The 27,053-nt window shown below is 58.0% G+C and overlaps 3 protein-coding genes across 4 annotated transcripts; all 3 read right to left on the bottom strand.

Moving 5' to 3' along the window:
* CYTH2 (cytohesin 2) lies at positions 1–8,144 on the bottom strand. 2 transcript variants are annotated; one of them, XM_045772300.2, is made up of 12 exons: positions 7,954–8,144; positions 6,973–7,120; positions 6,817–6,883; positions 5,669–5,787; positions 4,486–4,566; positions 3,854–3,966; positions 3,620–3,768; positions 3,055–3,166; positions 955–1,031; positions 614–685; positions 368–522; positions 1–282 (listed from the first exon to the last, which is right to left on the bottom strand). In XM_045772300.2, exons 1-12 carry the CDS (start codon positions 7,970–7,972, stop codon positions 195–197), a joined length of 1,200 nt encoding a protein of 399 aa, XP_045628256.1. In that variant the 5' UTR covers positions 7,973–8,144; the 3' UTR covers positions 1–194. The 2 variants fall into 2 exon arrangements, with proteins under 2 accessions (XP_045628256.1, XP_087727082.1); XM_087870956.1 differs by lacking the exon at positions 7,954–8,144 and adding an exon at positions 7,419–7,518 and having other exon boundaries at positions 35–282.
* Positions 8,145–10,583: 2,439 nt separating this feature from the next.
* Positions 10,584–20,340, bottom strand: KCNJ14 (potassium inwardly rectifying channel subfamily J member 14). The gene is made up of 2 exons (XM_045772299.2): positions 14,254–20,340; positions 10,584–12,460 (listed from the first exon to the last, which is right to left on the bottom strand). Exons 1-2 carry the CDS (start codon positions 14,953–14,955, stop codon positions 11,864–11,866), a joined length of 1,299 nt encoding a protein of 432 aa, XP_045628255.1. The 5' UTR covers positions 14,956–20,340; the 3' UTR covers positions 10,584–11,863.
* A 151-nt stretch (positions 20,341–20,491) lies between these two features.
* On the bottom strand, positions 20,492–26,678 carry GRWD1 (glutamate rich WD repeat containing 1). Its single transcript, XM_045772298.2, has 7 exons — positions 26,352–26,678; positions 26,030–26,147; positions 25,706–25,868; positions 23,531–23,744; positions 23,250–23,392; positions 22,885–23,082; positions 20,492–21,511 (listed from the first exon to the last, which is right to left on the bottom strand). The coding sequence occupies exons 1-7, from the start codon at positions 26,536–26,538 to the stop codon at positions 21,191–21,193; spliced, it is 1,344 nt and encodes a 447-aa protein (XP_045628254.2). The 5' UTR covers positions 26,539–26,678; the 3' UTR covers positions 20,492–21,190.
* Between the last annotated feature and the right edge of the window lie 375 nt (positions 26,679–27,053).

The following is a 27,053-nucleotide window of genomic DNA, read 5'->3' as shown; positions in this document are numbered from 1 at the left end:
GCGAGTGGTTAAATAATTAATACGATTACCAACAGTGTGTTAATTACAAATAATGAGAGAGGAGCTAGAGGTGGTGAATTTTCCAAACAGAGAACCAGGATTGGAGAACCAGGATCCGCAGCCCCGGGGCCCAGGGGTCCGGCCACCCGGGTGGGGCAGCTCCGTAATAAATAATGGGGGTGGGGGTCAGGGGGTCAGGGCTGCTCCTGCTTCTTCTTGACAGAAATCCGCTTCTTCCTTGCGGCCAGCATCTCATAGAAGGGGTCCACACTCACAGCTGCCCTGCAGAAGGGGAGGGTCCCAGGGTGAGGGCCAAGGAGCCCAGCCAACCTATCCCCCGCCCGAGGACCCCAGAGCCCGGGCTCACTGGATGGACTTGATCCACTCCTCCTTCTCCTCCTGGGTCGGGGCCGAGATCCGGTACACCATGTGGTTCCCCTCAACCACCCGGCCGTCAGCCTCCGTTTTACACGCTTTGATGAGCTGCCCCTTGTTGTTGGGGATGTAAAGCTCAAAGCAGTTCTGGGGAGACACGAGAGAACAGAGGGTAGGAGCGGCCCTGGGACCGGAGCAGGCCCCCACTGCGGCAGGCAAGGGTAAGAGGGGGTCTTACTGGTTTTCGGGGGTCATCTACTTCTCGGATGCTCAGATTCTCCAGGGGGATAATTCCACGGGGTTCCTTGTCCTGAAGAAGCAAGTGGGACCAGAACTCAGACGTCCCAGTCCTTGTCCAGCCCCTCCTCCAGAACCCCAGCAATGTCTGTGGTTTGAGCCACAGCAGCTCTAGTGCACTGATACAGCCCTCTTCCCTCAGACCTGGGAGTCCGAGCCCCCAGCCCTCTCCTCCCTCAGACCCGGGAGTCCTGCCCCCAGCCCCTCCTCCCTCAGACCTGGGAGTCCGAGCCCCCAGCGCCTCCTCCCACACCCCAGAGCGAAGCCCAGCTCTGCCCTCACCGTGGTGTACTCAAAATAGTAGAGGCAGTTGTCTGTGAGGATAAACCAGCGCCGCTTCCACGTCTTCACCCGGCCCCCTGAAAGGGAAGGGGTGGGAGGGGGCCTGGGCTCAACAGGGGGACAGGGCCTCTGGGAGGGCAGGGAGGGGACTGAAAGGCAGAGTGAGCGCAGGGAAGGCGGGGCTGGCGGGGCCTGGGACAAAGCGATGCGTGGGAAGAGAGACAAGCAGGGACAGGCGGTTTTTTGGGCCCCAGGATCCCGCCCACCCCCAGCGTGGGGCTGCACACTTTCTAAGCCTGTCTGTCTGTCAGCCTGGGGCCCCCGGAGTCCAAGTCCCCAGCCCCCTCCCCTGATGTCAGGTCGGGGAGCAAGGACGGGCAGCGTACCTACCTCCTGGGGCAGACAGCGAGAAAGCAGGCAGGACCAGGCGAGGAGAAGGGAAGGCAGAAGAATGGGGTGCCCCCAAGAGCCGCAGGCAACAGAAACAGGGTGGGCAAGGGCAGGAAAGCACAGGGGGTGGGACAGACACGGAAAGAGCAGAGAGGAACACGCAGAGATGGAGGGAGGGAGGGAGGGGGAAAGAGAGGGAAGAAAACCAGTTACATCGACATGACCCTCCCTCCCGGGGAGGCCGAAGATCGGTGCCCGGCTCCAGCCCGCCCCCCAGGACAGGTCCTCGGCCAGGAGGGCCCTCCACAGCCACAGTGAAGAGCTCTCTCCCCTGCACGTCACCCCAAAGGGAGAAGACCAAACCTCCCGTTGCTTGGCCTGAGGTGGCTGTGTGACCTTAGGACCACCTCTTGCCCTCCCTGGACTCCAGTCCCCAGACCCACTTGCGCCCACACCTTCCTGCGTCAAGACGACCTGCTTTGGGGTTCCTTGTGGTCCCCGAGGGATTAGACCGTAAGGGCAAGAACGGCTTTCATTAAGCATTTTTGCGGACGCGGCCACCAACCACCCTCTGCTACCCTTCCGCTGTCTCCCTGACCGCGCCGACTGGGAAGCTACACTCCGGTCGCAGATCTGGGAGCAGGGCCACGCCTGCCCTGTGCCTACAGCACAGTGACTGAGCCTCAGTGATCTCCTCCGGGAAATGGGAAGCAGCCCTGCGGATGGAAAGGTCTGCCCGGGGACTAGTTTCTGGGCCCGCCTGCCTCTTTCCTGTCTTCGCCCGGCTCGGGGCACCAGAGGCCTCTAAAGAATCTAAGTGTCCCCCAACCCGTCTGCCTCCCCTGGAACTGATGCCGGACTCCGTCCCCCCCACTGTCGGCTAGAAAGGAGCAGTTAGCTCTTTTTATGTCTAGCAGGACACCTCCGCACCCAGTCAGGGCCCTGCTTGCTGCTGGAGAAGCGAGGTCTTGGCCAAAGAGCACAATTCCATGGTGGGGGGAGCAGAACCCTGCCTGGGCCCCCGGTGCTGGGCCCTCCCGCTGCCCCAGCAGCCTCCACGGCCCGCGCGGGGCTATGGTTCCCCCTAGGCCGCCCAGCACCTACCATTCCTGCGCATGGCTCCCAGCCAGCAGCTCGAAGCCTGGCCTCTGCCTTGGAAGGCGGCTGGGGAGCTTTCAACATGACCGACAGCCCATCCTGCCCCAGAAATCCTGGCTTCATGAGTCTGTGGCTTGGCCGTCCGGGTTTTAAGAGCTCCCAGGTGAATTTCCCGTGAGGCCGCAGATGGGAACCCCTCCAATCCTCAGATCACCCCCACGAAGGGGGCACGTGCTTGACCCCTGCTAACTTCTCCAGAATTTGCTGGCGCCCCGTGTTTCCGGGTGGACTGGCCTCACCCCACCCATTCCATCCCAGCCGGGGATGCTGTATTCGTAAGCACAGAGCCTGGCATTTCTTCAGTGCTCCCTAACACCTACCCTATACCCACAAATATTTATGGGGCCCCTCCTCTGTGCCCGTGCTCGGGCCCAGCACACAGGCCCAATCTTGTTTTCAGCCTCATTTTGCTGATGTGACAACTTGAGGTTCAGAGAGGTCAAATCATTTGCCCAAGATCGCACAGCAGGTGCACATGGCAGCCAAGTCCAGAGCCCGGGTCCCCTAACATCCCCCTGCAGAGGCGGCCAGCGGGGTCAGGAGGGGACGTACCCAGCTTAAGGAGCCAGCCCTCCCGATCCGGGTTGAAGAAGGTGTGGGTCAGGTCATTCCCATCATCCTCAGGAATCTTGAAGGGCTCGTTTCGGATGCTGTCGTAAAGGTTCTGAGGGGCGAAGGTGCAGTCAGCAACTCCGGGCCCCGGGGACCCTCCCGGGGTTACCTGGCCACGGTCGGGGGGCTCCGACAGCCAGGGAGGTGATGGGACCATGGGAGGAGTGGCCCGGGGAGGAAGCAGAAGGATGGAGGGAGCCCCGGGGAGCAGAGGGAGGAGGAGAGGAAGGAAAGACGCAGAGTTGCAGCGGCTTGCAAAGTTCTCGAGAGAGAGACAGACGGACAGACAGACCAAGAGCCCAAAAGAGCCAGAGGACCAGAGAGAGAGACAGAAAAGAGAAACAGAGAGACCAAAACTGAGGCAGGCCCGGGAGACGGGAAGAGAAAAGAAACAGACAGGTTGGCACGATCACGCTGGCCAGCTCGGCCACCGGGAGACCCACGGGGAGGAGCAGGGACAGGGACGGCACTGGGGGGCTGCGGGGAGGGGAAGAGGGGGCCTGACCCTGAGCAGCTCCTCGGGCAGGTCCCCACCCTCGTTGATGCCCCGGTTCATGGCCACGAAGCGCTCCAGGCCCGGCTTGTCGCGGACGTTGGGGTTGTGAAGGCTGGTGTTCAGCATGATCACGGCGAAGGACAGCACGTAGCACGTGTCTGCACCAGACAGGCAGGGGGTGACGACACAGGTAGGTGGGCCCCCGGCCCCTCCTTCCCAGGCCCCCGGAGTCCGGGCCCCCACCTGTGGACTGGAAGACCCCGGGATTGCACAGGCAGTATCGCTGGGCAAAGGCTTCCATCATCCGGTCGATCTTCTGGGCCTCTCCGGGGAGGCGGAAGCTCCAGAGAAATTGCCTGGGTTAGAGAGGAACCGGTGTGGACGCGAGCGGCCGGGGTGGATGCCAGGAGTGGCAGAACCCCCTCCCCGCCCTCGGTCCTTGCGTCAGGAGCCAGCCAGTAACAGCCTTGTGGCCTCCGCAGCTGTCTCGGGTATGGCTCCAAGCTGACCCAGCAGCACTGGCCCTGGGACTTTTGGTGGATTTACATGAGAAAAAAATCCCTCTTTCTTTCTGCTAAGTCTGCTAAGCAAGTCCGCCAGGGGCTTCTGTCGCCACGTGAGAGGAGAGTCCACAGACAGCAATGCCAACACAGAGGCAGGCACAACCCAAAGAGAGAGAAAAACGACCTTCTGACACCAACTGAGCACCTGGATACGGCTATGCCTGAAGGAGGCCCTACCATGGACTTCTGTGTTCCCTGAGACAAACTGAGTCCCTAATTTTTGTTCCTGTTTTTCTTCTGAGCAGGGTTCATCCGTTGTAAAGAGAGCCCGCACAGGTAACACTCCTGCCCTTCCAACCCCATCCCTCTCACCTGAGGGCCTGCACCAGATTGAGGTCCGTGAACTCGTGCAGATCCACAAAGGCGTGCAGCACTGCCAGGTTCAGCTCTTCCCTGGGGGGGGGCGGACAGAGGCAGAGTCATGCACAGGAAGGGGTCTGGGGAGGCTGGCGGGGGGAGCGGACAGGAAGCCAACGCCGGGGAGTCTGTGCCACCTCTTCTGTGGAGTGGCTGCCTCTGGAGCGGGTGGAAATTTGAGCCTGGCCCCATCACAGGCCTGGCCCCAGGACAGGAACACTCAGAACACGCTCTTGGGAAGACCATCTGCTGCAAGACATCCCTGGCCTGGCTGAGCCTCCACAGTCAAGAGCAGCGCAGCGAACCTGTGCTCCACCTGCTATCACCTCTCTGCTGATCCCCAGGTTCTGCACGTGTCCCGAAATGGTCCCCATGCGCCCCAGCTGTCCGCAAAACAAGCCCCACAACACCAGCTGTCCCCAGATGGCCCCTGGACATCTCCAGAGGGCTACCACCTCCCCCCAAGGCCCAGACAGTCCCCACCCCCCCCGAGGCTCCTGAAACAATCCCCCTGCACCCCAGATGTCCACAGAGGGTCCCCAGACATCTCCAGATGTCCATACGATCCCCATAATCCCCAGACAACCAGACAGTCCTGATACAAGCCAAATGTCCAGAAAGTTCCACACATCCCAGATGGCCACATAATCCCTAAGCAACCCAGACATCCTGATGGTCCTGTGCACCTCAGATGTTCAGATCACCCCCGATATCCACGCATCCCTAGGTACCTCAAACGTCCACAGACGCTCCTCATGCCCCACATGTCCATGGGTCCCCATGCTCGCTGACGGTCCCCATACTCCCTAGCTGTCCATGTAGTTCCCATGCATGTCAGTTGTCTACACGATTCCCACACCCCCCCAACGCTCACAGCTGTTCCGCACTTTCCCCAGACCTAAACGGACGGTCCTTGCCTTTCTAGGTGTCCACAGGAGATCCCATGCCCCCCCAGATGCTCACAGACAGCCCCAGGTTCCCCCAGACAGTCCCAGGAGTCCACCGACCCCTCCATTGGTCCATTCTTTCACAATCCAGTCAGAAGGCTGGTCTATCAGGTTCTCTCCTCAGGAGAGGAAGTCAGCAGTAAGGGAAGGAGCTGGGCGCAGGGGACTATGGGAGCTGGGCGGGGTCTCACCTCTCCCCCAAGTAGTCCCCGATGGCCGTCTTGTTCAGGCCCTCGCCCTTGTACAGGAAGCGGGCGATCTCCTCGGGTGTGTTCTGCAGAAGTTCATTCTCCACCAAGAACTGGATCCCCTGGTGGGTCGGGGCCGGGTCTCAGCCCTGACAGCCAGAAAGCCCCGCCTCCCCCCACCTCCCCAGGGACCTCAGCCCCCACCCCCACCCCTGCCCTCAACAGATCTGGGCCAGGCTCTGTTTTCAGACTTCACCCAGGTCCTTAAATACCATCCCTCCCACCTCAGAGCCTTTGCACCTACTGTTCCCTCTGCCCTTGCCTGGTTAGTCAAGCACCAAGAGCAGGGTCCTGCAAGGAGCCCAATGAGTTTGTTGAATGTCTGACAAACTACAGCTGCTTTGAGCCAGGAGAATAACATCAGAAACTGATAGCAGACAGCAGCACGTCGAAGGCTGTGAGGGCCAAGCCGCAGGCTGGTTAGGGCCTTCTCCGGCTCACCGTGTGTCATGGAAGCTACGTGACTCTGGAGTGTGGTATCCATGTCTAGGGGCTCGCAGAGGGCAAGGTAAGGTCAACTCCTCTCTGGGGCTCCAGCATTGCCTAGCACAGGGGCAAGCCTAAGGGGGCCTCAGAGAAGGGGAATGACCGAATGAACAAACAACTTTCTCCACCTGGGGAACACGGACTCGTCCTTCAAACTGGACCTGACTGTCCTCTCTTCAAGGAAGCCCTCCCTAACTTTACGAGGCTTCCCCCCCCCCCCCCCCCGTGACGGTCCACAGCCCTGGTCCCTCTCTGAAGTGGCCCTGGTCAACTCTCCTTTGTGTGTGTCACGGTCCGTATTTCCCACCAGACTCCAGCTCCTCCTGAGACTCTAGGTGGCACCACAAGAGGGTCCAGAAATATGAACAGAAAGGGGAAGAGAGCTTCCCAGGCAGAGGACACAGCACGTGCAAAGGTCAGCAGGCTGGAATGCCTGGTTAGTGTTCCGAGAACAAATGGACAGCCAATATCTGAATCTGGGGATTAGGACCACATCTGTCCATCTTAAGTAGATCTTTAAACCAGCACACTTCTGGAACCTAAAAGTGCCAGAATCCCCTGCCTGGATGTTTGCCTGGAGGATCCCAGCCCTGTGGCCCAAGCACCTTCTTGGGATCCATGTTGAACTTCTTCCTGCCCATTGCCATCTTCCGGTTCCGTTGCAAGGTCTTACTGCAGGAGAGAGCAGGGGATGGAGGCTCAATGCCTGGGCTTCCCTGACCTGGCCCCATGACCCCCAAGTTCCCCACTCCAGCCCTCACCTGCCCTCATTGGCCTCCAGACCCTCCACCTCGCTCATAGCTTCACTGAGCTCCTCCCGAAGGCGCTGGATCTCCACCAGCAGCTCCTGCTTCCGCCGCCGGATGTTCTCCAGCTCCATCCGCTCCTCCGGAGTCAGGTCTGGGGGCTCTGAGGGTAGGGTCAGGGGTTGGAGGTCAGTTCTGGGACTGGGAGCCTGGATTCCTGCAATCTGGGGGAGGACAGGGCTGGGGCGGGCAGGGCTAGCTTGCCGGGGAAAATGAGGATGAGGGTAGGGCCTCCACTATCTGCTGGAAGGAGAGGCTGCGGGGTTTAGATTCCTCAGCCCAGGGGAGGAAGGGTTGCGGATCTAGACTCTGAAGTCCTGGGGGAGGATGGGGGAGGCTAGAGGTCAGGACTCCTGAGTCTGAGGGAGAAGGCTGGGAGCCCGAACTGCTGGGTCCATTACTTGGAAGGAGGCTGAGGCCTTGGTTTTCTGCCTCCATTCCTGGCGAGGTAACTGGGAGCTTGGGTGTCCGTACTCCTGGGTGCATGAAAAGTAACTACGGCTGGGAAAGCTGTTGACAGCTTGTAAGAGTTGGGGTAGGGGGCGGGGCATCGAAGGCCCCCGCCCCCGCCTTAGCGGGATCTCTGCAGCCCCCAAGATTTCTCCCCACCCAAGCGCCCCAGAAGCCCCCCTCCCGGCTCCCAGCAAGCACTGGGCTCGCCCGGCCCTTCCAGCGGGAATGGTTCCGCCCCGGCCTCGCCTCCGCCGCTCCATCCCGCCCCCTCCCGCCGCCACCGGAAACAGGCTCGGCCCAAACAATGGCCTGGAACGCCCTGCTCTCGGGCCCCGCCGGAAGCCCGTCCCGCGCCCCACAAAAGCTGGGCGACGACGGGGCCCAAAGGCTCCGCGCGGCGCGCGCCGGGGAATGTTCGCAGCGGAACATTCGGGTGGAAACGCTCCATCCGCTCCCAGCCGGCCCCGCCCCTCCCTGACCTACCATAGACACCGTCCTCCATGGCGGCTAGGAAGGCCCGCGGGGAGTCCGGAGCGGTCCCGCCGGTCGGGCCTGGATCCGCGTTGGCCCGCGGGCTCGGATGAGCCCGCTCAAACGCCCCGGGAGCCACCGCCGCCTCCTCAGCGCCAGTCCTCAGCGCTGAAAAGACTCTCCCTTCGCCTCCCAACCGCCCCGCCAATAGGGACCGCCCCTCGTTTCGACACCGTCCAATCCGCGGAGGGCCCTCTCGTCTGCTCCGCCTTCGACCCCGTAGGATCGTCCTCCAGGGCCAATAGGCACACAATGAGCAGACGTAGCACTGTCCGGCCGGAGGTAGACGGTCTGTGGGGCCAATCGGAGTGCGGCCAGGGAGCCGGGCCCCGCCTCCGAAACAAAAGAAGGCATTTGGCTGGTGTGCCCGCCAATGAGAAGGCTCGGACAGCAGTTGCATGGAGGTGGGACTACGAGCGAGCAGAGAGGACTGCGCCTGCGCAAGGGCTCTGGGAGGATGCTAGTCCAATCGAGGCCCGCCTCTAGTAATAGGTTGCTGGGGAGCGGTACTTCGTTAGTCTCGTTGCCAGGGGGCGGCGCCACAACTGTCTGCTGTTTCCGGGAGCCACACCTCCTTGGCGGGCCAGGCAGGCTTTTGACCGCAGCTGTTGCCAGGCAACTGGGAGCAGCTTTGGCCGGTCTTTTGGCCTCTGTCCTCCCGGTACTGGCGCCTCTGATCTCCAGATCCTTTCCCTAAGCCCTCTCAGGACTTTCCCATCCAGTTCAGCCTCTTGAAAGTCAAGGAGCGGTGAAACAAAAGACTTATTCTTTCTGCGCTACTGGGTGTTTGTCTTGGAGAATGGGACATTAGGGGAAGACCAAATATAGTGAAGTCTCCGCCTCCGGGGCGCCTTCCGCCTCTCAGGCTCCTCCCCCTCTCCCTCAAACTCCTCCCCTGGTTTGTTGTCCTCTCCCCAAAACAACTCCCTTTTCCTCAACATCCTCCCACCTCTCTGGTTCCTTCCTCGCTCTCAAAGTCCTTTTCCTCCTTTGTGACTCCCCTCACTTCAGGTCCCCCCTCTTCTTCTTTTTTTTTTTTTTTAAGATTTTATTTATTTATTTGACAGAGAGAGAGATAGCCATCGAGAGCGGGAACACAAGCAGGGGAAGTGGGAGAGGAAGAAGCAGGCTCCCAGCAGAGGAGCCTGATGCGGGGCTTGATCCCAGAACTCTGGGATCACGGCCTGAGCCGAAGGCAGATGCTTAACGACTGAGCCACCCAGGCGCCCCAAGGTCCCCCCTCTTCTTAAACTCCTCCCTCCTCTGGAAGTCCCCCACATGATGCCCTTCTCTCCCCTCCCCGCTCCTCCCCAGCCTCTCATTTCCATTCACAAGTGCAGGCAACTGGCTGGGATGGAGTACCTGGGCGTCCCTGTCATGGGTGGGTCCCTAACTGGGTCTCAGGTGGTGTCTGGGCCTTGTCCTCATTTGCCGTCCCTGGGCTAGGCAGGTGGGGACAGATTCGAGGCCAGGACCTGGTTAAGCTGACAGATTAGACACGGAGCCTCTTAATCCCCTCCCTGACCTTTATGAGTGGCCCAGGCCTTGTCCTTCCCAGTGGAAAGCTAGGCTGTGCCCAGCTTTGCCCCACTCTCTTTCCTTCCAAACAGAACCCTCTTCCTGTCCCTTCAACCCCAACTTAACATCCTTCTCCATGCCTGTGTTTCCATTACCCCTGTCCCTACCCCAGACACCTGCACTAGGAGAACAGCTAGCTAATTAATCCCATCCGGTTATCAAGTGGGGATTTTGAAGGATAAAGGGAGGTGGGGAAGCCAGATGCGGGGACCTGGGTTGCTGCAGCACTCAGGCAAGCTAATGGGCAATGACATGGCTGCCCACAGTCCTGGGACACAGGTGGGAATGTGTCCTCCTCCCTGGCACTGGCTCTTTCTGCAGTTGGCTTCCAGCCTGCGGGGCACTTAGTTAGATAGCAGTATGGTGGGGGTTGGAGGATAGGCGTGATGAACCATGCCCCAGAAGCACATTCATAGACACACCACCCAGGGCTCCCAGTGATCTAATCTGGGGCACAATTCTCCCCCTGAACTCATACTTTCTCCTGGCATTCAGAGCTACCTTCTCCCTTCCCTGCCCCCTAAGCTGGACAGAGGGGAGGAGATTCTGGCCCTTAGCCACAGTCCACACTACCGTTTGCCTGCCGTGTTGTTCCCACATCCAAGTTCAGAGCTGGCCTCCCAAGAGCATCTCCCGTCCCGGTTGCCCCTGGAAGGCCATGCGTTCCAGCACCAGGGAGAGCTGGGAAATCTATAGGACCTTCACCCCCACCAACCCCCAGCTGTCCCCTTCAGTGAAGCGAGGAATCATTCTGGTGGAAAGGTCCTTGGAGAACTTCAAGTTCCAGGGCCCCATTTTTACAGATGGGGAAATTGAGGCATAAAGGAGGGGAATGATTTGCCCAAAACCACGCCGTAAGTTGAGGCAGAGTTGGGATTTAGAGCAAAGCTTCCTGGATCCTTGTAAAGGACTCCATTCCAATTAGCTCAAGCTCAGTTTCTAACCCTTTTGTACGAACCACAGGAAAATATAGATATCTGTATTTATATTATATATATATAATACACATATATATAACGTCTTTAAGAAATAGACACACATCGCTAGGTGTAGGATTCCAGAGTATCGTAGACTCATCAGCCTTGGGCCTCTCCTTCCCTTGCCCGACGACCAGCCCTGTTATCCACAGGGTCTTGCTTGGGCCCGCCCTTTCTAGGTCAGCCCAGAAATGCTGCCGATCAAGTCCCGGGTCCACCTCCCAGAACTGCCGAGTTCTAGGAGCCGATTAGACCTTCCGGGTTTTAATAATGGACAACCCTGGATCCCTGGAGCCTTGATTCCTTTTGGCATTACAGACCCACAAAGAATCATCAAGATTCCCAACTCCATTGGGCAAACTGGAACCGGCAAATCTCAGCCATCTAGCATCATCATCGTTCCTTGACTCTGTGATCAATCTAGAGCCACAGAATCTGGATTCCTTTGGACAATCTAGAATGGCACTTAAAAAAAAAAACGCACAACAATCCCCTTGGTTTGCTGTTCTACGGCCAGTGGTCTGGAGTTACCTAATATCGAGACCTCCCAAGCTGTCACTGTAGCCCTTCCAGACCCACAGACACTCTGTTGTTTTGTGCATTCTAGAAACATGACTCTTTAGTTTCCTCAGTAGCTCAACATTCTCGCTTCAACGTGTTCTAGAACCACCAGTGCTCGTCTCTGTGGTCAATCTAGATTCACAGAATCTTAACTCTTGGGCCCTCTGGAACCACAAGGTCTTTTCTTGACCTGCAGTCAATAATCTTTGTCATCGGTTAAAAAAGATAGTCTTGAATTCTTGGGGTATTTTCCGTAACCCTCCCTCCTTGCATGGTCTAGAAAAAAATGATTTGCTACTTGGTTAGCTGAGTGGAGAAGCAACAGTCCCTTGAATCTTAGGTCAACCCAGACCTACAAACTCTTACTCTCTGTTGCTGTCCCCGGAGGCAGTATATATCACTGGTTCCTGACCCTGCTCAACAACCCAACCCAGCCATATAGAGGAATCTAGAACCACCAGTCCTTGCCTCTTGGGTGGTCCAGAATCCTGGGTCCCTCAGCTCTGGGAAGACTCAGGAATCAGGCTGATAAAGGGGTCTCGGGAGGGAGCATGGACCGCAGAGGAATTAAGATCCAGTATGTCTGTGGTGGGTCCACTAGGCATGGCAGAACTTCACCAGCTAATAATTTACCCAGTAGGCCTGTCAGTCTTGGGAAACACTTGCCCCCATCCCAGGAGAGGGCCCTAACTCTCCATCTTGCTATCTCTGGGAAGGGGGTACAAATAGGGAGCCACCAGCTGGCATCACGGGGGCAGGGTCAGTGCCAGTGTTGGTGTGAGTACTTGGGGGCTGGCAGTCCCATCTTCTGCCTCCACCCCATCCCCCTCGTTGGCCTCCTCGTCCTCCTCTTCCTCCTGGCAGCAGCTCAGTGCGAGTTCATTCTCATAACAAAATGCAGCCAGAGAGCCAGGGAAACTAGACTTGGGGCTGTGGGAAGCCCGCTCTGCCTGTTCATCCAGCTCCTTGGCACTGCAGACTGGTGTCCCTGGGACCTCATAAGTGCGGTGGAAGTGACGATAGTCAACCTCGTACTGGGAGCCACGCTGGAAGAGGACCGGCTCAAAACGATGGCCCCAGAGCAGCTCACCAGGGAGGTAGGAGGAGCGACACTGTGTGGTCATGGCCGTGGCCTCAACCATGCCCTCAAGAATGACCACCAGCTCAAAGTCAGCCCGGGCCAGCTCAGCACGTCCTAGTTCATACAGAGGGCTGGCAGAGTCGATCTCGTGCACGATGGTGATGGGAGACACAAGGAAGATTCGATCGGTGCCACCATCAAAGCCCACATCCACATCTTGGTGATCCAGTGGTATGTACTCACCCTCCGGGGTCACACGAGGCTGCAGCAAGAGGGGAGGGGACAAAGACAGCCGGCAGGGAGCACAGAGATGAATGGAGACAGAGGCGATGAGATAAAGGAATGGAGATGCCAAGGAAGAGGAGAGCAGAAACAGGCAGGGGTGGTGGGGTGAGAACATGGACCCAGAGAGAGGGGAATGGAGGCCCAGAGAGGGGAGGATGGAGGCCCAGAGAAAGGGAGGGACAGAACCAGAGATAAAGAGCGAGGGACAGACACTCAAAGGGTTTGGGGATAGAAACGCAAGAGAGAAAAAGAGGGGACAGAGGGGCAGAATGATATTGGCATTGAGTCACAGAAATCAGCAAGGCAGAGACGAAGTTAAAGAGACAACAGAAGGGCAGAGTCATGTCCAAGCAGCATTGGAGAAGGAGGAGAGGGATAGAAAAATGGTTTTTAATATATTCATAGAGGGATAAATAAGGATGACAACCTAGGTCCCACACTTCGTATTCTACCACTGCCTCAGGCTAGCCTCTGGGTTATCTATCCCCCTAACCAACTATAAGCCCCTCTGTCCCATTGTGTGTGTGTGTGTGTGTGTGTGTGTGTGTGTGTGTATGTAGGGGACAATGCAGTCCTCAGGCCATGTATTGGTAGTTTCCCCTCACCTCTTCCCATTGGTTCCATACCCAACCTCCCAAGCCATGTCAGCGCCCCACAGACTTCTGGGGGAGAGAGGCTCTCTCCTACTCATGAATCCTAGTCATGAATCAAGACCCCCCCCCCAGATGCTGCTGGGAGTTGTAGTTCCCACCACCATTCTGTCCTCCTCTCACCAAAGTCCAGCCTCACCCCAGGGTTCGTAAGTGACAAAGCCTTTACTTTGTCAAGGACGACAACTGCTCTAGAATTTGGGCAGTTTGACCACAATTCTAGAGAAACACTAAGGCGCCTTCTTCAGGTCACTGGAGGGAGCCGCTACCCCAGGAGCCAAAGGAGGTCATAGTTGCTTTGTTTGTTTTGGTGATAAGGTACAGTTCAGGGCTGTTTTCCAGCACTGTTCTCCTCTGAGCAGGAGGCTGGTGGGGCCGACTGGGCCACTGAGTTGGGGAATGAAGTCTCCCACAAACGCTATAGGACCCCATGCCCAGAGGCCACGGAGAATTGCGTTCCACAGCTCTTCTGCAGGTATGAACTGCACGGCGTTCTTGGGCCTACATCTCCCACAATCCCACAGGGGCCTAGCCTCAAGTCACGGGCCGCTCTCGGTACCACTGTGTGGGCTGGTAATTGTAAACCTCAGCCATGGTTTACACCACCCACAAAACTACGACCTCTGCTCAGACCATCCCTTCGGGGCACGGTCCCTGCCCACAGAGGCTTCTGGGAATTGTAGTTCAGCGCCTTCACAGGCCAGATGCGGCCTTCTCAGGTCTAGATATCCCACACCCCATTGGGGGCCCATCCTCAAGCCACGGGAAGCTCTTTATGTCTCAAGATCTGTTTCAAGCCTAGGGCTCCAGTTAGCACTGGTCACAGACCTCCCTCTTGGGTTTCCATCTCTTGCAAGTGATCCGGGAAGGAGCCTCAGTCCACAAGGCGGGGGACGGGGCGGAGGGGGGGACGGGGGACGGGGCGGGGAGTTGGGGGGACGGGGGGGTGGTGGTGCGGCGGCAGGGTTCCTGCCCGCGAGACTGCTGGGAATTGTAGTCCACGCGCCCTCCAGGCCCGCCACTCACCTCACCCTCAGGCCTACATCTCTCACAGTTCCCCAGGACGGGTCCCTCCCTCTTGCCCCGCCTGTCCCTTCCACCCCCGCGGGGCGGCGCGCACCTGCAGCAGCTGGGCCCGCACGTGGGCCTCGACCAGGTGGCTGCGGCGGAGGTTGCCGACGCGCCACATGAGGCAGAGGCGGCGGTCGCGCAGCGCCACGACGGCGTTCTCGCTGAACACGAGCGTCTCGTTGCGCTTCTTGGGCTTGGCCATCTTGGCCATGACGGCGCCCACGACGAAGGCGTCGAGTACGCAGCCGGCGATGCACTGCAGCACCACGGCGGCCACGGCGGCCGGGCACTCCTCGGTGACGCTGCGCACGCCGTAGCCGATGGACGTCTGCGTCTCCAGCGCGAAGAGGAAGGCGGCCAGGAAGCTGGCCACCTGGGAGAAGCAGGGCGCCGGCGGCGGCGGGGCGGCCAGGTCGCCGTGCAGCGAGGCGATGAGCCAGAAGGCCAGGCCGAAGAGCAGCCAGGAGGCGAGGAAGGAGCAGGAGAAGAGCAGGCACATCCAGCGCCAGCGCACGTCCACGCACGTGGTGAACAGGTCGCTCAGGTAGCGCGCGCCCTGGCCACCCAGGTTCACGAAGCGCACGTTGCAATGCCCGTCCTTCTTGACAAAGCGCCCGCGGCGCCGCCCCGCCGGCGACGGCGCCCACCCATTGCGGCACAGCCCCGGCCCGGCCTCCTCCTCATCGCCGGCGCGGCCCTCCCCTGGCTCCAGGGCGCCGCTAAGGCGGCGCAGGGCCCTGGCCAGGCCCATTGGGCGGGGGCACCCCCTCCACTTGTCCTAGTGGGGGGCGGGCGCCCCGAACCTGCGGAGACAAGAAACGGGCAGCAGTGTCAGGGGTGCCAGGAAGGGGGGTCTCTGCGGCCAGGCGTGCTCCCTGGGCCCTGGTGGCCTCATCTGGCAGACGGGTGGCACGTTACTCACCCTGAAAGTCGGAACAGTACAGCATCGAGGACAATGATATTATAGGGGACGCTTGTATAGTAACAACAGCAACAAAGTCATAGCAAAGTCAATAGTACAACAAAGACAATAGTACAGCAAGCAAGTACACACAGTAATTAGAGCAAACATCTCTCCGTACAGCGCCGGACACTGTTGTGAGCACTTTACATGAATTTACATATTTGAGCCTAACACCAACGTAGACGTTATTATCCCCATCTTATAGATGAGAAAACGGAGGCACAAATCGTTTAACTTGCCCACGGTCAGAGCTGAGTGAACTAGGACTTGAGGGTCACCAATCAGGAGGCCACAGAGTGGTGACCGTTCCCAACATGGAATCTGCATGGAGAGATAAGCCAAGGCTCTAGGTCACCTATGGCTCAAAAACAGGCTTAGAAAGCAGAAGCAACAAAAGGAAAAATGGTGGATGGATTGAACTTCATCGAAATTAAGAACTTTCAAGGGGCTCCTAGCTGGCTCAGTCTGTGGATCGTGCCATTCTTGATCTTGGGGTTGTGAATTCAAGCCCCACATAAGGTACAGAGATTGCTTAAAAATAAAATCGTTAAAAGAAAAACACAAACTTTTGTGCTTCAAAGGACATTATCAAGAAAGTGAAAAGACAACCCACCAACAGGAAAAAATAGTTGATATGTAAGAAGTTTTTATCTAAAATATCTAAACAGGGGCACCTGGGTGGCTCAGTTGGTTAAGCATCTGCCTTCGGCTCTGGTCATGATCCGGGGGTCCTGGGATCGAGGCCCAATTCAGGCTCCCTGCTCAGTGGGGTGTCTCCTCCCTCTCCCTCTGCTCCCACTCGTGCTCGCTTCCTCTCTCAAATAAACTGTTTAAAATCTTAAAATAAATATCTAAACACCCCTTACAAATCAATAATAAAAAGACACAATTTAAAAATAGGCAAACGAGGGACGCTTGGGTGGCTCAGTTGGTTAAGCACCAACTCTTGGTTTCTGCTCAGGTTGTGATCTCAGGGGTCTGCCCGCGAGACTGCTGGGAATTGTGAGATCGAGCCCTGCGTCGGGCTCCATGCTCAGCGTGGAGCCTGCTTAAGACTCCCTCTCCCTCCGTCCCTCCCCCCTGTGCTCTGTGTCTCTCTCTCAAATTAAAAAATAAATACATAAAATGAATCTTTAAAAAAATAGGCAAAGTATCCAAAGGGACATTTCTCTAAGAAAAAAAAATCGAATAGTCCATAAGATAAGCTCATACAGCACCTAAAAAGATGCTTAACGTCATTAGCCATCAGGGAAATGCAAATCAAAACCATGAGACGCCATTTTCCATCCACTTGGTAAGATAACCTGTGTTGACGAGGATGTGCAGAAGTTGGCATCCTTGTACACTACTGGTGGAATGGTGCAGCTGCTGAGAGAAACAGTCTGGCAGTTCCCTAAATGGTTCAACACGGCTCCCCTAGGACCCAACAATTCCACTTCTAGGTGTCCACTCAGGACAAAACCAACATCCGCACAAACCACTTGCACACAGACATTCCTGACCGTGTTGAGATAGCCCACAGATGGAAACAACCCACATAGCCATCAACTGACGAACGGATAACTGGATGTGATGGGTCCACACAACGACGTGCTTCTCAGCAGGAAAACAAAGCACCGACATGCGACAACATGGCTGAACCTTGAAAACATCGTGCCAAGTGAAGGAAGCCAGATACCGAAGACCACATATTGGGGCACCTGGGTGAGTCAGCCGGTTAAGCGTCTGACTCTTGGTTTTGGCTCAGGTCTGATCTCAAGGGTCGTGAGAGTGAGTCCCACATCGGGCTCCGCTCTGAGCACGGCGTCTGCTTCAGACTCTCTCTCCCTCTCCCCCATGTCTCTCAAATAAATAAATCTTAAAAAAAAAAAAAAAGACCACATATTGTATACTTTCATCTGTATGTCCAGATGGGCAAATCTGTACATTGAGAAAGGAGACTAGTGGTACCTAGGGCTGGGGAGATGGGGGATGGGGAGTGACAGCCAGAGGAAACAGGTTTTCCTGTTGGGGTGATGAAAATATTCGAAAATTGATTGTGGTGATGGTGGCACAACTACGTGAAAATACTAAAAAACACTGAACTGTACACTTTAGTGTGGGGGTTGTATTTTACTGAATTATGTATTTTTTTTTCAAATTTTAAGTTATCTCTACACCCAATGTGGGGCTCGAACTCATGACCTCGGGATCAAGAGTCACATGTTCCACGCACTGAGCTAGCCAGGTGCCTCTTTTTCTAACTTCTATTTTAATGAAATGTTACCAAAAACAACAAAAACAAAAAACACAAACCCAAGCCCAGTCCTGACCGTCTGATCTTGGGTAAATCTAAGCATTTCTTTAACTGCAAAATGGGGAAACTGGACTCCTTCAAGGTCAGGAAGGGTCTCCCAGTCATCTAAATCAAGGGCGCAGTCCTGGCTCGGTTGCTGACCCACTACATGCCCTGGGACCACTGATTTCCTCTTCTGGAGCCTCGTCTGTGGAAAGAGCCTGCGTTTTTGAGTCAGGCGGTTCTAGGCTGAATCCGAGCTCTGTCCCTTACTCGCTATAGGGCTGGAGGCAAGTCACATCCCAGCCTGGGCTCAGCTCCCTCATCTGGGAAGTGGGATCTCAGCTGCTCAACAGGGTGGAGGGGAGAGGAGGGAAAGCGCGGGGCATGGACCTGGGGACTTCACACCCGCCACCCCAGCAGCTGTGGAGGAGGCTAGAGGTTAGATACTTGGCAGGCAGTCCCATCAGTGCCTACTAAACACCTATGTACCGTGTGGCCCCTGCACCAAGCTCTGCGAACCTCATGGGCTTCTTGGCAGGGCCAGGGGTGCTCAAACCGAGAGGGCTGTTAGTCGATGGCAAGTTCAACCCCTGTGGGTCCCTGCACTACCCTCCACCCCCCTCACTGAGCTCTGCCATTGTTGCATTCTAAGGACGCAGAGTTGCAGCTCAGGTCAGAGTGGACTGGGCCTGGCTGTGTCGACGACATACCCCAACCTTGACTCTTTTCTCACCCTCAACAACTTCGGGAGTTGGGAGATCGTTCTTCCAAAACGGGGTTAACTGAGGCTAATGGCTGAAGGCGCCAGGTTTGAATCCAGGCTCTGACCTCTGCATTTGCAGCCCTTTCCTGCCCAGAAGTCCCCACTATGTGCTGGTCCCATCGGGAGCTGCTGACAGGGTAGGGGAGGTGGGCCCCAGGCCGGGCCCTCCCATACCGGCTGACCCATCTCTAACTACAACCCTCGGATCGGGGCGGGGGGGCCTTTGTTTTTTCACAGTAAAGCACACTGAGGCACCGAGGTCTGTCGTCTCAGGCTCCCATCCAGGCTTCTCAGCCTCAAAGCCTGAACCACGAACCATGGATATCAGGGGCGCTCTTGTTTCCTGAGTCCTGGGCCTTGTATGAGCTCAGGGGATGCCCGCGGCCCGCCCGCTGGACTCCGCCAGACCCCACCGCTCACCTCACCTCCACTGTCCAGGATGCCAGGAGGTCAAGATCACTGCCCCACTTCCCGGGTTGGGGAGTAGGCTCGGGGACCCGGCCAGACCCACGCAGTGCTGAGGGTGGGGTGCCGGTTTGGGTCCTGAGCCTTTCCAAGGCAGGCCTCTGCCTCGTAAATCCCCCCTCAGCCCTGTGAGGTGGAAGTGACCGTGTCCGTTTCACAAAGTCGATGGGGACCTTCGCCTCCAGAGGGCCCTGTTGGCATCCAACATGGCCCGCTCACAGAGGGTGGATGGGACACAGGTTCAAGCCCCCCCCCCCCCCCCCCCGTGAAGGCAGGACAGGAGGGAAAGGGATCCGGAGCCTCAAGTCCTCCCCCATCCTCCCCCTGACCTGCCAGAGCAGCTTAATGTTTCCATATAAAGGAGACATGGGGCTTAAGGTGTGTCAACTTGGTGTCAAAGTCACTGTCTAATCTGAGGCCAAGAAGCTCCGCCCCCCAGGCCCCAACCTCCCTCCCCCTCAAAAAGCAGCACTTTCACACTTCCGGAGACCCTGGGTGTCACCCCCACCCCCTGCTTTTCCCCCACCTACCAACAGGGTCTGAACAGCAGGTTGGAGGGCAGAGATTGACAGGGTGGGGGCTGGGGTGTGAGGGGACACAAGACTGAGCAAAGACAGAGGCTCAGAGTGGACAGGAAGGGTGCTGAGAGACGGAGCCTAGAAAGAGGGAAAGACAGACCCTGCATGGGGTACAGGGACCCAGAGGGAGGGGGACAGAGACCAGGCGGTGGTGGGGTACACAGAGACCTCGGGGGGTTGTCAGAAACCTAGAGAGTGGAGACAGAGACATGGCGGGAGGGGACAGGAGAGACAGGCAGACCAGGAGCAGTTGGGAAGGGGAGAGGATGTGTCCAGAAATGGAAAGCCGGGGAGCTGGAGTTGTGGACAGAGAAGGGCGACAGAGGCTCGTGATGACAGGGATGAGGGGGCAGTAAGCAGATGGAGATGGGGTCAGAGACGGAGGCAACCGACCAGGGGGGGAGAGGTTGTTCTGGGGCTGGAACTGGTCACCAAGAGTGAGGAAGGACCTTCCTGGGGGAACAGCGAGGACAAGGAATGTGGGGCAGAAGGGCCCAAGCAAGGAGGGTGCAGGGGGGTCGTGGGGGAAGGTGGGATAGTTTCAGCCCAGCACCGCCCCCCGCCCCGGGATCTCTGTATGGAGGCACATACCTGGTGGGGCAGCCCACCCCCATGCCCTCCGCTGGGGGATCCTCTGCTAGGGCCGCGGGGAGGTCTCTGTGGGCGCTGAGGGGCAGCGATGTGTCCGGGGCCCCGGGGGCCTTGTGCCGGGCGCCCAACCCGTGTGTCCACAGGCGGATCAGAGGCCCGGCCGAGGGGGGGCAGGGGGTGGGGCCAGCTCAGAGCCGCAGAGGGGGAGCCAGGGAGGACGGCCAGGCAGGGCGGCTGGGCCGCAGCCCAAGCAGGCTGGAGAGGAGACGTGGTGGCAGACACAGAAGGGGGAGGGGGCAGGGAGGCACAGGGAGGTGGGGACACGGATGAGGGAACAAAGAGAGATAAAGGGGACAGTGGTGGAAGGACAGAGAAATGGGGGGCTGCCTGGTTCTGAGATGAAGCCTTAAGGAGTCAGGGGACACAGGTGAGGTACCCTTCCAGAGACCTGGACTGAGCTCCACATGGATACAATTTAGGGCAGGTGGATCTGAACAGCACCCGATGGGGGGCTGAGCGACCACACGAAGCAGGGATTCCCAGTGGCCTCTCCCAGCTCGGTGGCCTCTGGACAGCTGGGGGCCCGGTTCCCGCGGCCTCCTCCCGTTTCTTCACAGGGAAGCAGCCTGCAGATGAGTCCCACACACATCAGGCCCCGTTCTCGTCCTTTACTGCCTCAGGAACCCCTGGCCTTCCTCCCTGCACAGCGCCTGGCTTGGATGCGGGCGGGAGGGGAAGAAGACCCACACAACCCCCCACTGGGAAGTCCGGGCCAAACCCTGTTTGGCAGGAAGACAAAGGGCAACACCGGATTCTGCTGGAGGAACCCACGCCCCAACTTCGGTCCACCCACTGTAAAGTCCTCGAGTTCCCTGGGGGAGACCAGTGGCCACAACCGGGTCCCGGGACAGGGAGGTCAAAGGGTCAAGCCAGGTGCCAGAGCTCACAAAATATCCACAGCGACACCGGCCACACCAGGCCCACCTGGGAAACGGGCCAGCAGGTCCTCGCACAGGTGGGGGCGGGGGGGGGGGCAGCCTGGGCCAAACCAAGTCTTTCCACGGGAGGGGTCCCCGGCGTCAAACCGAGCCCTGTGGTTGGAAGGCTCCCTGGACCAAACCAAGCAGTTGTACAGTCATGGGTCAAACCAGATCCTTTGGCAAGAGGGGTTCGTGACACCAAACAAAACATCAAACAGAATCCGTCGTGGCAGCTACGGGCCAAGCTAAGTCCTTCTACAGGAGGAGGGCTGGTCAGCAGAGCCGAAGGAGTCCCTAGCGGCGGAAGCAGCGTCGAGCTCGGTGGCCGAGGGAACGGCCAGGCCAGACCGGGGGGCGGCGGGCCTCCTCAGACGCTGATGGTGCGGAAGACGGTGAAGCCCGACAGCGCGGTGCTGACCAGGAGCCCGGGGCACTGCGGGTGCCAGTGCAGCTCCTTCAGGTCCGTCTCGCCCTGGTGCACAAACAGGAGCTGCTGGGGCAGGTCCGCCAGCCCGGGGTCGGCGGTCTCCGCGTCGCCCGCCTCGGGGTCGCGCTCCACGGCCAGGTCCCACTGTGTGATCTGGTTGTCTGCACCCGAGGCCGCGAAGACCCCGCTGTCCTGGGGGTGCCACTCGACCGAGGTCACGGGGGCCACGTGCTGCTTGAAGGTGGCCACTGGGGAGCCAGACTGCGGGAAGAAGGGAGGCCGGGGCTCTGAGCACCTCAGCCCGACTCCCCGGGGTGACCCAGGCCGAGCCCTCACCGCTCTCCGGCTGTAGGGTTCCACCAGGGCGCCACCTCTGGGGCCCCCACAGGCCCACGTTCTCAGAAAGGGACGGAGGGCCAAGTACAACTGGTGACAGGGGCCTAATATCCTAGGAGCTGCTGGGAACTGTGGTTTCACCTGCAAAGAAGCCCCTTCCAGCTCTAGATCATAAAATCCCCGCCGCTAGTCCCGCCTGGGCATGCCTCACTTTCCCTTCCTATAAAAAGGGGTGGTTCTCAGGGCCCCAGGGTGGCTCAGTTGGTTGAGTGCTGACTCTTGGTTTCAGCTCAGGTCATGATCTCAGGGTTATGGGATTGAGCCCTGCATGGGTGGGGCGGGGGGGGGGGTCCACGCTCAGCAGGGAGTCGGCTCGAGATTCTCTCCCCCCCTCCCTCTGCCCCTCCTCTCGCCCACGCGTGCACTCTCTCTCTCTAAATAAATAAATAAATCTTAAAAAAAGGAGGGGATGGTTCTCAAACCTGCTGATTCTATGAACGCCTTAAAGAGGGCAGAAGCACAGCTCCCAGGCTCCAGAGGCAGCCGAGGAAAAGAAAAACAGCACTTTTACTACAGCGAAGGTGCTGCTGGGGACTGGAGTGTCTCTAAATTGGACAAGTGGTTCCAAAGTTCCAATCAACTTGGCCACGGAACCTAGCCATATACCTGTCTTGGGGGCTGGAACCCGTTTCTAGAAGCTTCCTCAGAGCTGATGCTAGAGAACTCATCATATCGGAGGGGAGAAAAGATTACATCGTGGGGGTTCCGGGAAGGCACAGAGCTGTATTTAGTAATGGCTTCGGCCGGAGGGACGCCAGAGTTGCAATCCTCCTGCCCAGAGCCCTGCTTGGCTCTATGAAGTCAATTCTTAGCTGGGTGGTGACGTCACAGCTGCTCCTGTCCTTTCTGTACCTGTTTCCTCTCCTGTAATGAACGACGTGGGTTCCCACTCTCAGCTGATTCCACAAAGTTCGCTAACAAGAAGTCTACAACTCCAAGGTGCCTGAAGCACCGGCTGCAAAGCCAGCTGCCCGGCTCGCCAGCAGGCAGATGGGAGTTGGGAGTCTCAGCTGTCACTCGGCCTCTTGTCTGTCTCCTCCCACCTCTCCAGCTGGGGGAGCAAGCGACCCCACACCAGTCACAGCCTTCCTCCCGCTCGGCCCGCTTCCTCACCTGCACCCCGGCAGGGCTGGACCCCAACTCGCCAGGCCTTCCCAGCTCTGGCACAGACAAGCACCGGAGGAGGGAACCCGGTAAACCCCGGCGGCTGCTGGGGCAACGTCCGGCTGGGAAGATACCTTGAACTGCCGCAGGTCCCAAATCTTGAGGGCGCCGTCGTCCCCGCCGCTAAGCAGGAAGGGTTCCCGGCGGCTCCAGCTGATGACGTTGACATCGCCGTCGTGGGCGGCGGCGGTGGTGAGCATGCAGGCCTTGCTGGGGGCGGCCCGGATGTCCCAGATGCGAACGGAGGCATCCGCTGAGCAGGAGGCGAACACCTGGACGAGGCGGCGTCTGAGTGACCCCGGGGTGCCTGCCACCCCAACCCGGAGACCAGGGACGAGTGGTGGGCTGCCCTCTTCTTTAGTGTCCCCCTCTCTGGGACCCAGCCCCAGTCCCCGTCCCCCCCAAGACCCAGGAGCCCGGCACCCCAGCCCGCCCTCACTGTGTCCTCCGTCGGGGACCACTGCAGGTCCTCCACAGAGTGCGTGTGGCCCACAAAGGGCCGCTGGTCCACGTGCCAGGAGCCGCCGTCCGTGGGCGTCCAGAGGTGGATGTTCTTCTGACAGTCACCGGTCAGCAGGCGCCCTGGGAACGGGAGTCACGAAACCACCAGGCCCGGCTGGCCACAGCTCCCTCCTCTCCCTGCACTCTTAGCCCCCGCTCTTCCTACAGACCCTGCTCCCTCTCGCCCCCCACGACCTAGCGTGCACCCCCGGGACTCACCAGACACACGGGGGGACCAGTCAAGTGCAAAGCCCTCGCCCATGTGGCCAGCGAAGGCGAAGATGGGCTTCACACGGGCCTGCTCGTCCCGGAGGAAGGTCGCCAATGCCTGGGGGTCATCCACCGCCTGCAGAAGCCGCCGCAGCGCGAACACCTCCACCTGGCCCTTCTCTGACCATACGCCAGCCACCGGCTCCTCGCCCAGCCACGACACCTGCAGGGGGACGGAGAACGGAGAGGGACGTGGGAGGGACAGGAGGCTCAGGGTGGTGACCACCGCTCCCAGCATCGCTGAGAACCAGAACTGCAGTTTCTCAGGACTCCTACCGCCCCAGGGCTGGGACTCCGGCTCCCAGAAGCCTTTGTAGGGACGGAATCACAGCCTGTAAGACCAGCATGGTACCTGGGACAACCTTCCACACTGTGTAGGGGCAGCGATGTGAGACGGAAAACGCCTTCCAGACCCCCAGGAACGGAGGCTGTAACTCCACTAACCCTTGGGAGGGGGTTCAGACTACCAGTGTCTGCGACCCTCTAAATGTTGGTGGGTCACAGGCCTCCGTCCTTCGGTCCCTCTGCCCTTAACGACTGTTCGCCAGGAGATCCCATTCGGCCTCAAGTTTTCCAGTAGCCCCTAGCCCTGACCTCTCTCCTCAACTCCAGACTCCTATGACACCGAGTGTTCAAACACGACCAAAGCCAGGCTCCTACTTGCCATCAGCAACTTCCTCCTCCCTGGGGCTCCCCGCCTCAGGCCCCAAACTGTGGGACACATGGACTTGTCTTTTCCTCCTCACACCCACCCTGAGCTGGCTACACTCAAAACACACCACTTCCAACTCTTCTCAACCTCTACCGTCAGCATTCCCGCTACCCCTGTCATCCTCGCCCTTGAATTATGGCCTCCCTGCAGTCTATTCTCAATACAGCGGACAGAGGAATCTCTTTAAAACACAAGTCAGATTCTGGGGCGCCTGAGTGGCTCAGTCGCTTGAGCGTCTGACTCTTGATTTCGGCGCAGGTCATGATCTCAGGGTCCTGGGATCAAGCCCTATGTTGGACTCCATGCTGGGCGTGGAGCCTGCTTAAGAGTCTCTCTCTCCCTCTCTCAAAAACAACAAAAAAACAACAAAAAAACAAACCCCACAAGTCAGATCCCATTTGCCCTCTGCTCTAAACCCTCCAATGGAAACCCTCCAATTTCTCCCCAGGTAAAAGCCAAGTCCTTCCATCAGCCTACAAGCCCCACATAATCCATCACCTCCCACCCCCTAAATGCTGTCACTCTCTCCTTCGTCCATCTCCTCTAGTAAATGCATTGGTCTCTCTGCCTTCCCCTGAACCTCCTCAGACATGCCACGTTTGTCCCAGGGCCTTTGCACTTGCCTTTCCTCTGCCTATCAACCCTTTCCCAACAGAGATCTTTGGCTCATTTCCTGTGGCTGTCTGTTCAAATGGCACCTTATCATAATACTTCCCCGACGGCACTATTTAAAATAGCAAATCCACTCTAGGAACATCCTAATTCCCTTCCCTTACTTTGACTCTTCTCCACAACACCCGGCCCCTCTGGATCCACGCACATTTACCCAGTTCTTGCTTGTTCCCTTCCCCGCTAGCACGTAAGTTTCACAAAACCAGAAACCTGTTGCTCTCTGTTAAATCTCCAAGGCACAGAACAGTGCCTTAAACATGGCAACCCCTGCATGGGAACACACAGCAAGGGCTGTGGGCCAAGCACTGCCCTGAATGCTGTTCACACATCATCTCATTTTAATCCACACATCAGCCTGCTCCGAAGGCGCTATAAACTCAGCAGCGCAAAAGTGACCCCACAGCCCAGGACGGTTCTTGAGCAGTAACAGAAAACACACATCGCTACACTACAACCAAGTGCTGTCTCTAGACACCCAAAATAACTGCACGTTATTCCACTTCACTCTCCTGTCAGCTCCTCTGGCAAGCTTTGCAATTTTCACCAAGAGGAAAGAACGCAAAAAACAGCCCCCTATTGCTTCTAGCACACCGTGACAATGATGACAATAGCTAAGACATGTGTAAACGAATATATAAAAATCATGTGCCAGGTAGTTTTCTAAAAGCTGAAAGGCACTGACAAGGGGGTTGTGGGGGGAGGTCAGAGAATGTAGAGAAGGCTCCTGGGATTGTATCTACCCGGACTCGGTTGATGCCACCATAGTGGGGCACCATAGCCAGCTCCAGCTGAGGCTTCCGCTCTTCTTCATCCTCTTCATCTTCCTCCTCTTCCTCCTCCTCACTGCCCTCCGATGGCGGGGGCTTTGTCCCATGCAGATTATGCATCCGAAGCATCATCAGTCTGGAGGAAAGTGGGGGGTGAGTGAGGCACTGGATGCCAGGATCCTTAGGAAGGAGGGAGGAGAGAAGCTGGAAACCCTGACTTCTAGGTCCTGGTGCGGGTGGGGGGGGGGCTGGGGGCTCAGATTCCTGGTCTTGGATAAAACCTCAGGTCTCACTCACCTGTTGCTCTGGGCGCTCTCGGCTTGGGTCCCAGCACACAGGTAAAGTGTAAGAGGAAGCTCTGTCCGGTTGTCTCCCAGGTGATCCCGGACTATGTCGAAGCTAAGACAGGGGGCTCCTGAGGATAGAAGAAGGGGTTGGAAAATTAGGATGGGACAGAGATCTCAGCCCCCTCGCGTGTGATGTTTTCACCCATCTTAGACACCAGTCTTCTCTCTCAGAGTGCCTCGTAAGTTAAAGACTCAGGACTAGCCCCTATCAGGACTCAGGATTCCTGTCCCCTCCTAACTCAGGACCCAGGAGTCCTGGTGCCCAGCCCTACCAGTCTGCGCTCGGTGGTACAGCACGTAGGCCTCCTCGTCCATGACCAGCTCCTCTCCTTCGCGCAGCGGCGGTCCGCGGCCGGGCAGGTAGACCTGGGCCCGGCCTTCGGTCCCTGCGTCGCTGGACTCGGCCTCCATGGGTTCCCCGGTTTCACACGTGCGCCGCCTTCCCTTGCGCGCCGCCATCTTCGAACCCTCTCACCGCGGGCGCGATGTAAGGACGTCACTTCCGTTTGCGTTTTCCTCCTTCGGAGATCCGCCCGGCTGGACGGTTGCCTTGGAAACCTCCCAGCTCACCAATTTGAGACGGCGGTGGGGAGAGGGTGAAGGAGAGCTCAGGTAACGGCGTCCCAGCCTAGCGACCGAGGCCTGCGGGTACGGAGAAACTACACCCTTCGCGTGACTTTGCGGCGCTTTTCCGCAGAGCAGCGGCAAGGCCTCCTGGGAGTTGTAGTTCTGTACAAGGCCAGTTTTCTCCTTCTACTGGAGGAGTCCAGACTCCATCTTCCACCTTTGACTCTTATTGCTTCCTTTCCGCTACATTATTCATTTATGCAAATAAGAGTTCTTACTGCAAGTAGACTGGGTTTTTGCTCCCTGAGGACCCATAAAGCCCGTTTCCTTTTTCCTCCTTGTTATGATGGCTATAATTCACTTCAAAATGCTTTAGTGTAGACAGGATGATATGTGTAAGTTAGTCG

Source organism: Ursus americanus, chromosome 21, assembly GCF_024610735.1.
Source record: "Ursus americanus isolate L20-20 chromosome 21, mUrsAme1.1.p, whole genome shotgun sequence".
Taxonomy (NCBI): Eukaryota; Metazoa; Chordata; class Mammalia; order Carnivora; family Ursidae; genus Ursus; species Ursus americanus.
Note: the sequence above shows the minus strand (reverse complement) of the source record. Positions and strands in the feature narration are given on the sequence as shown.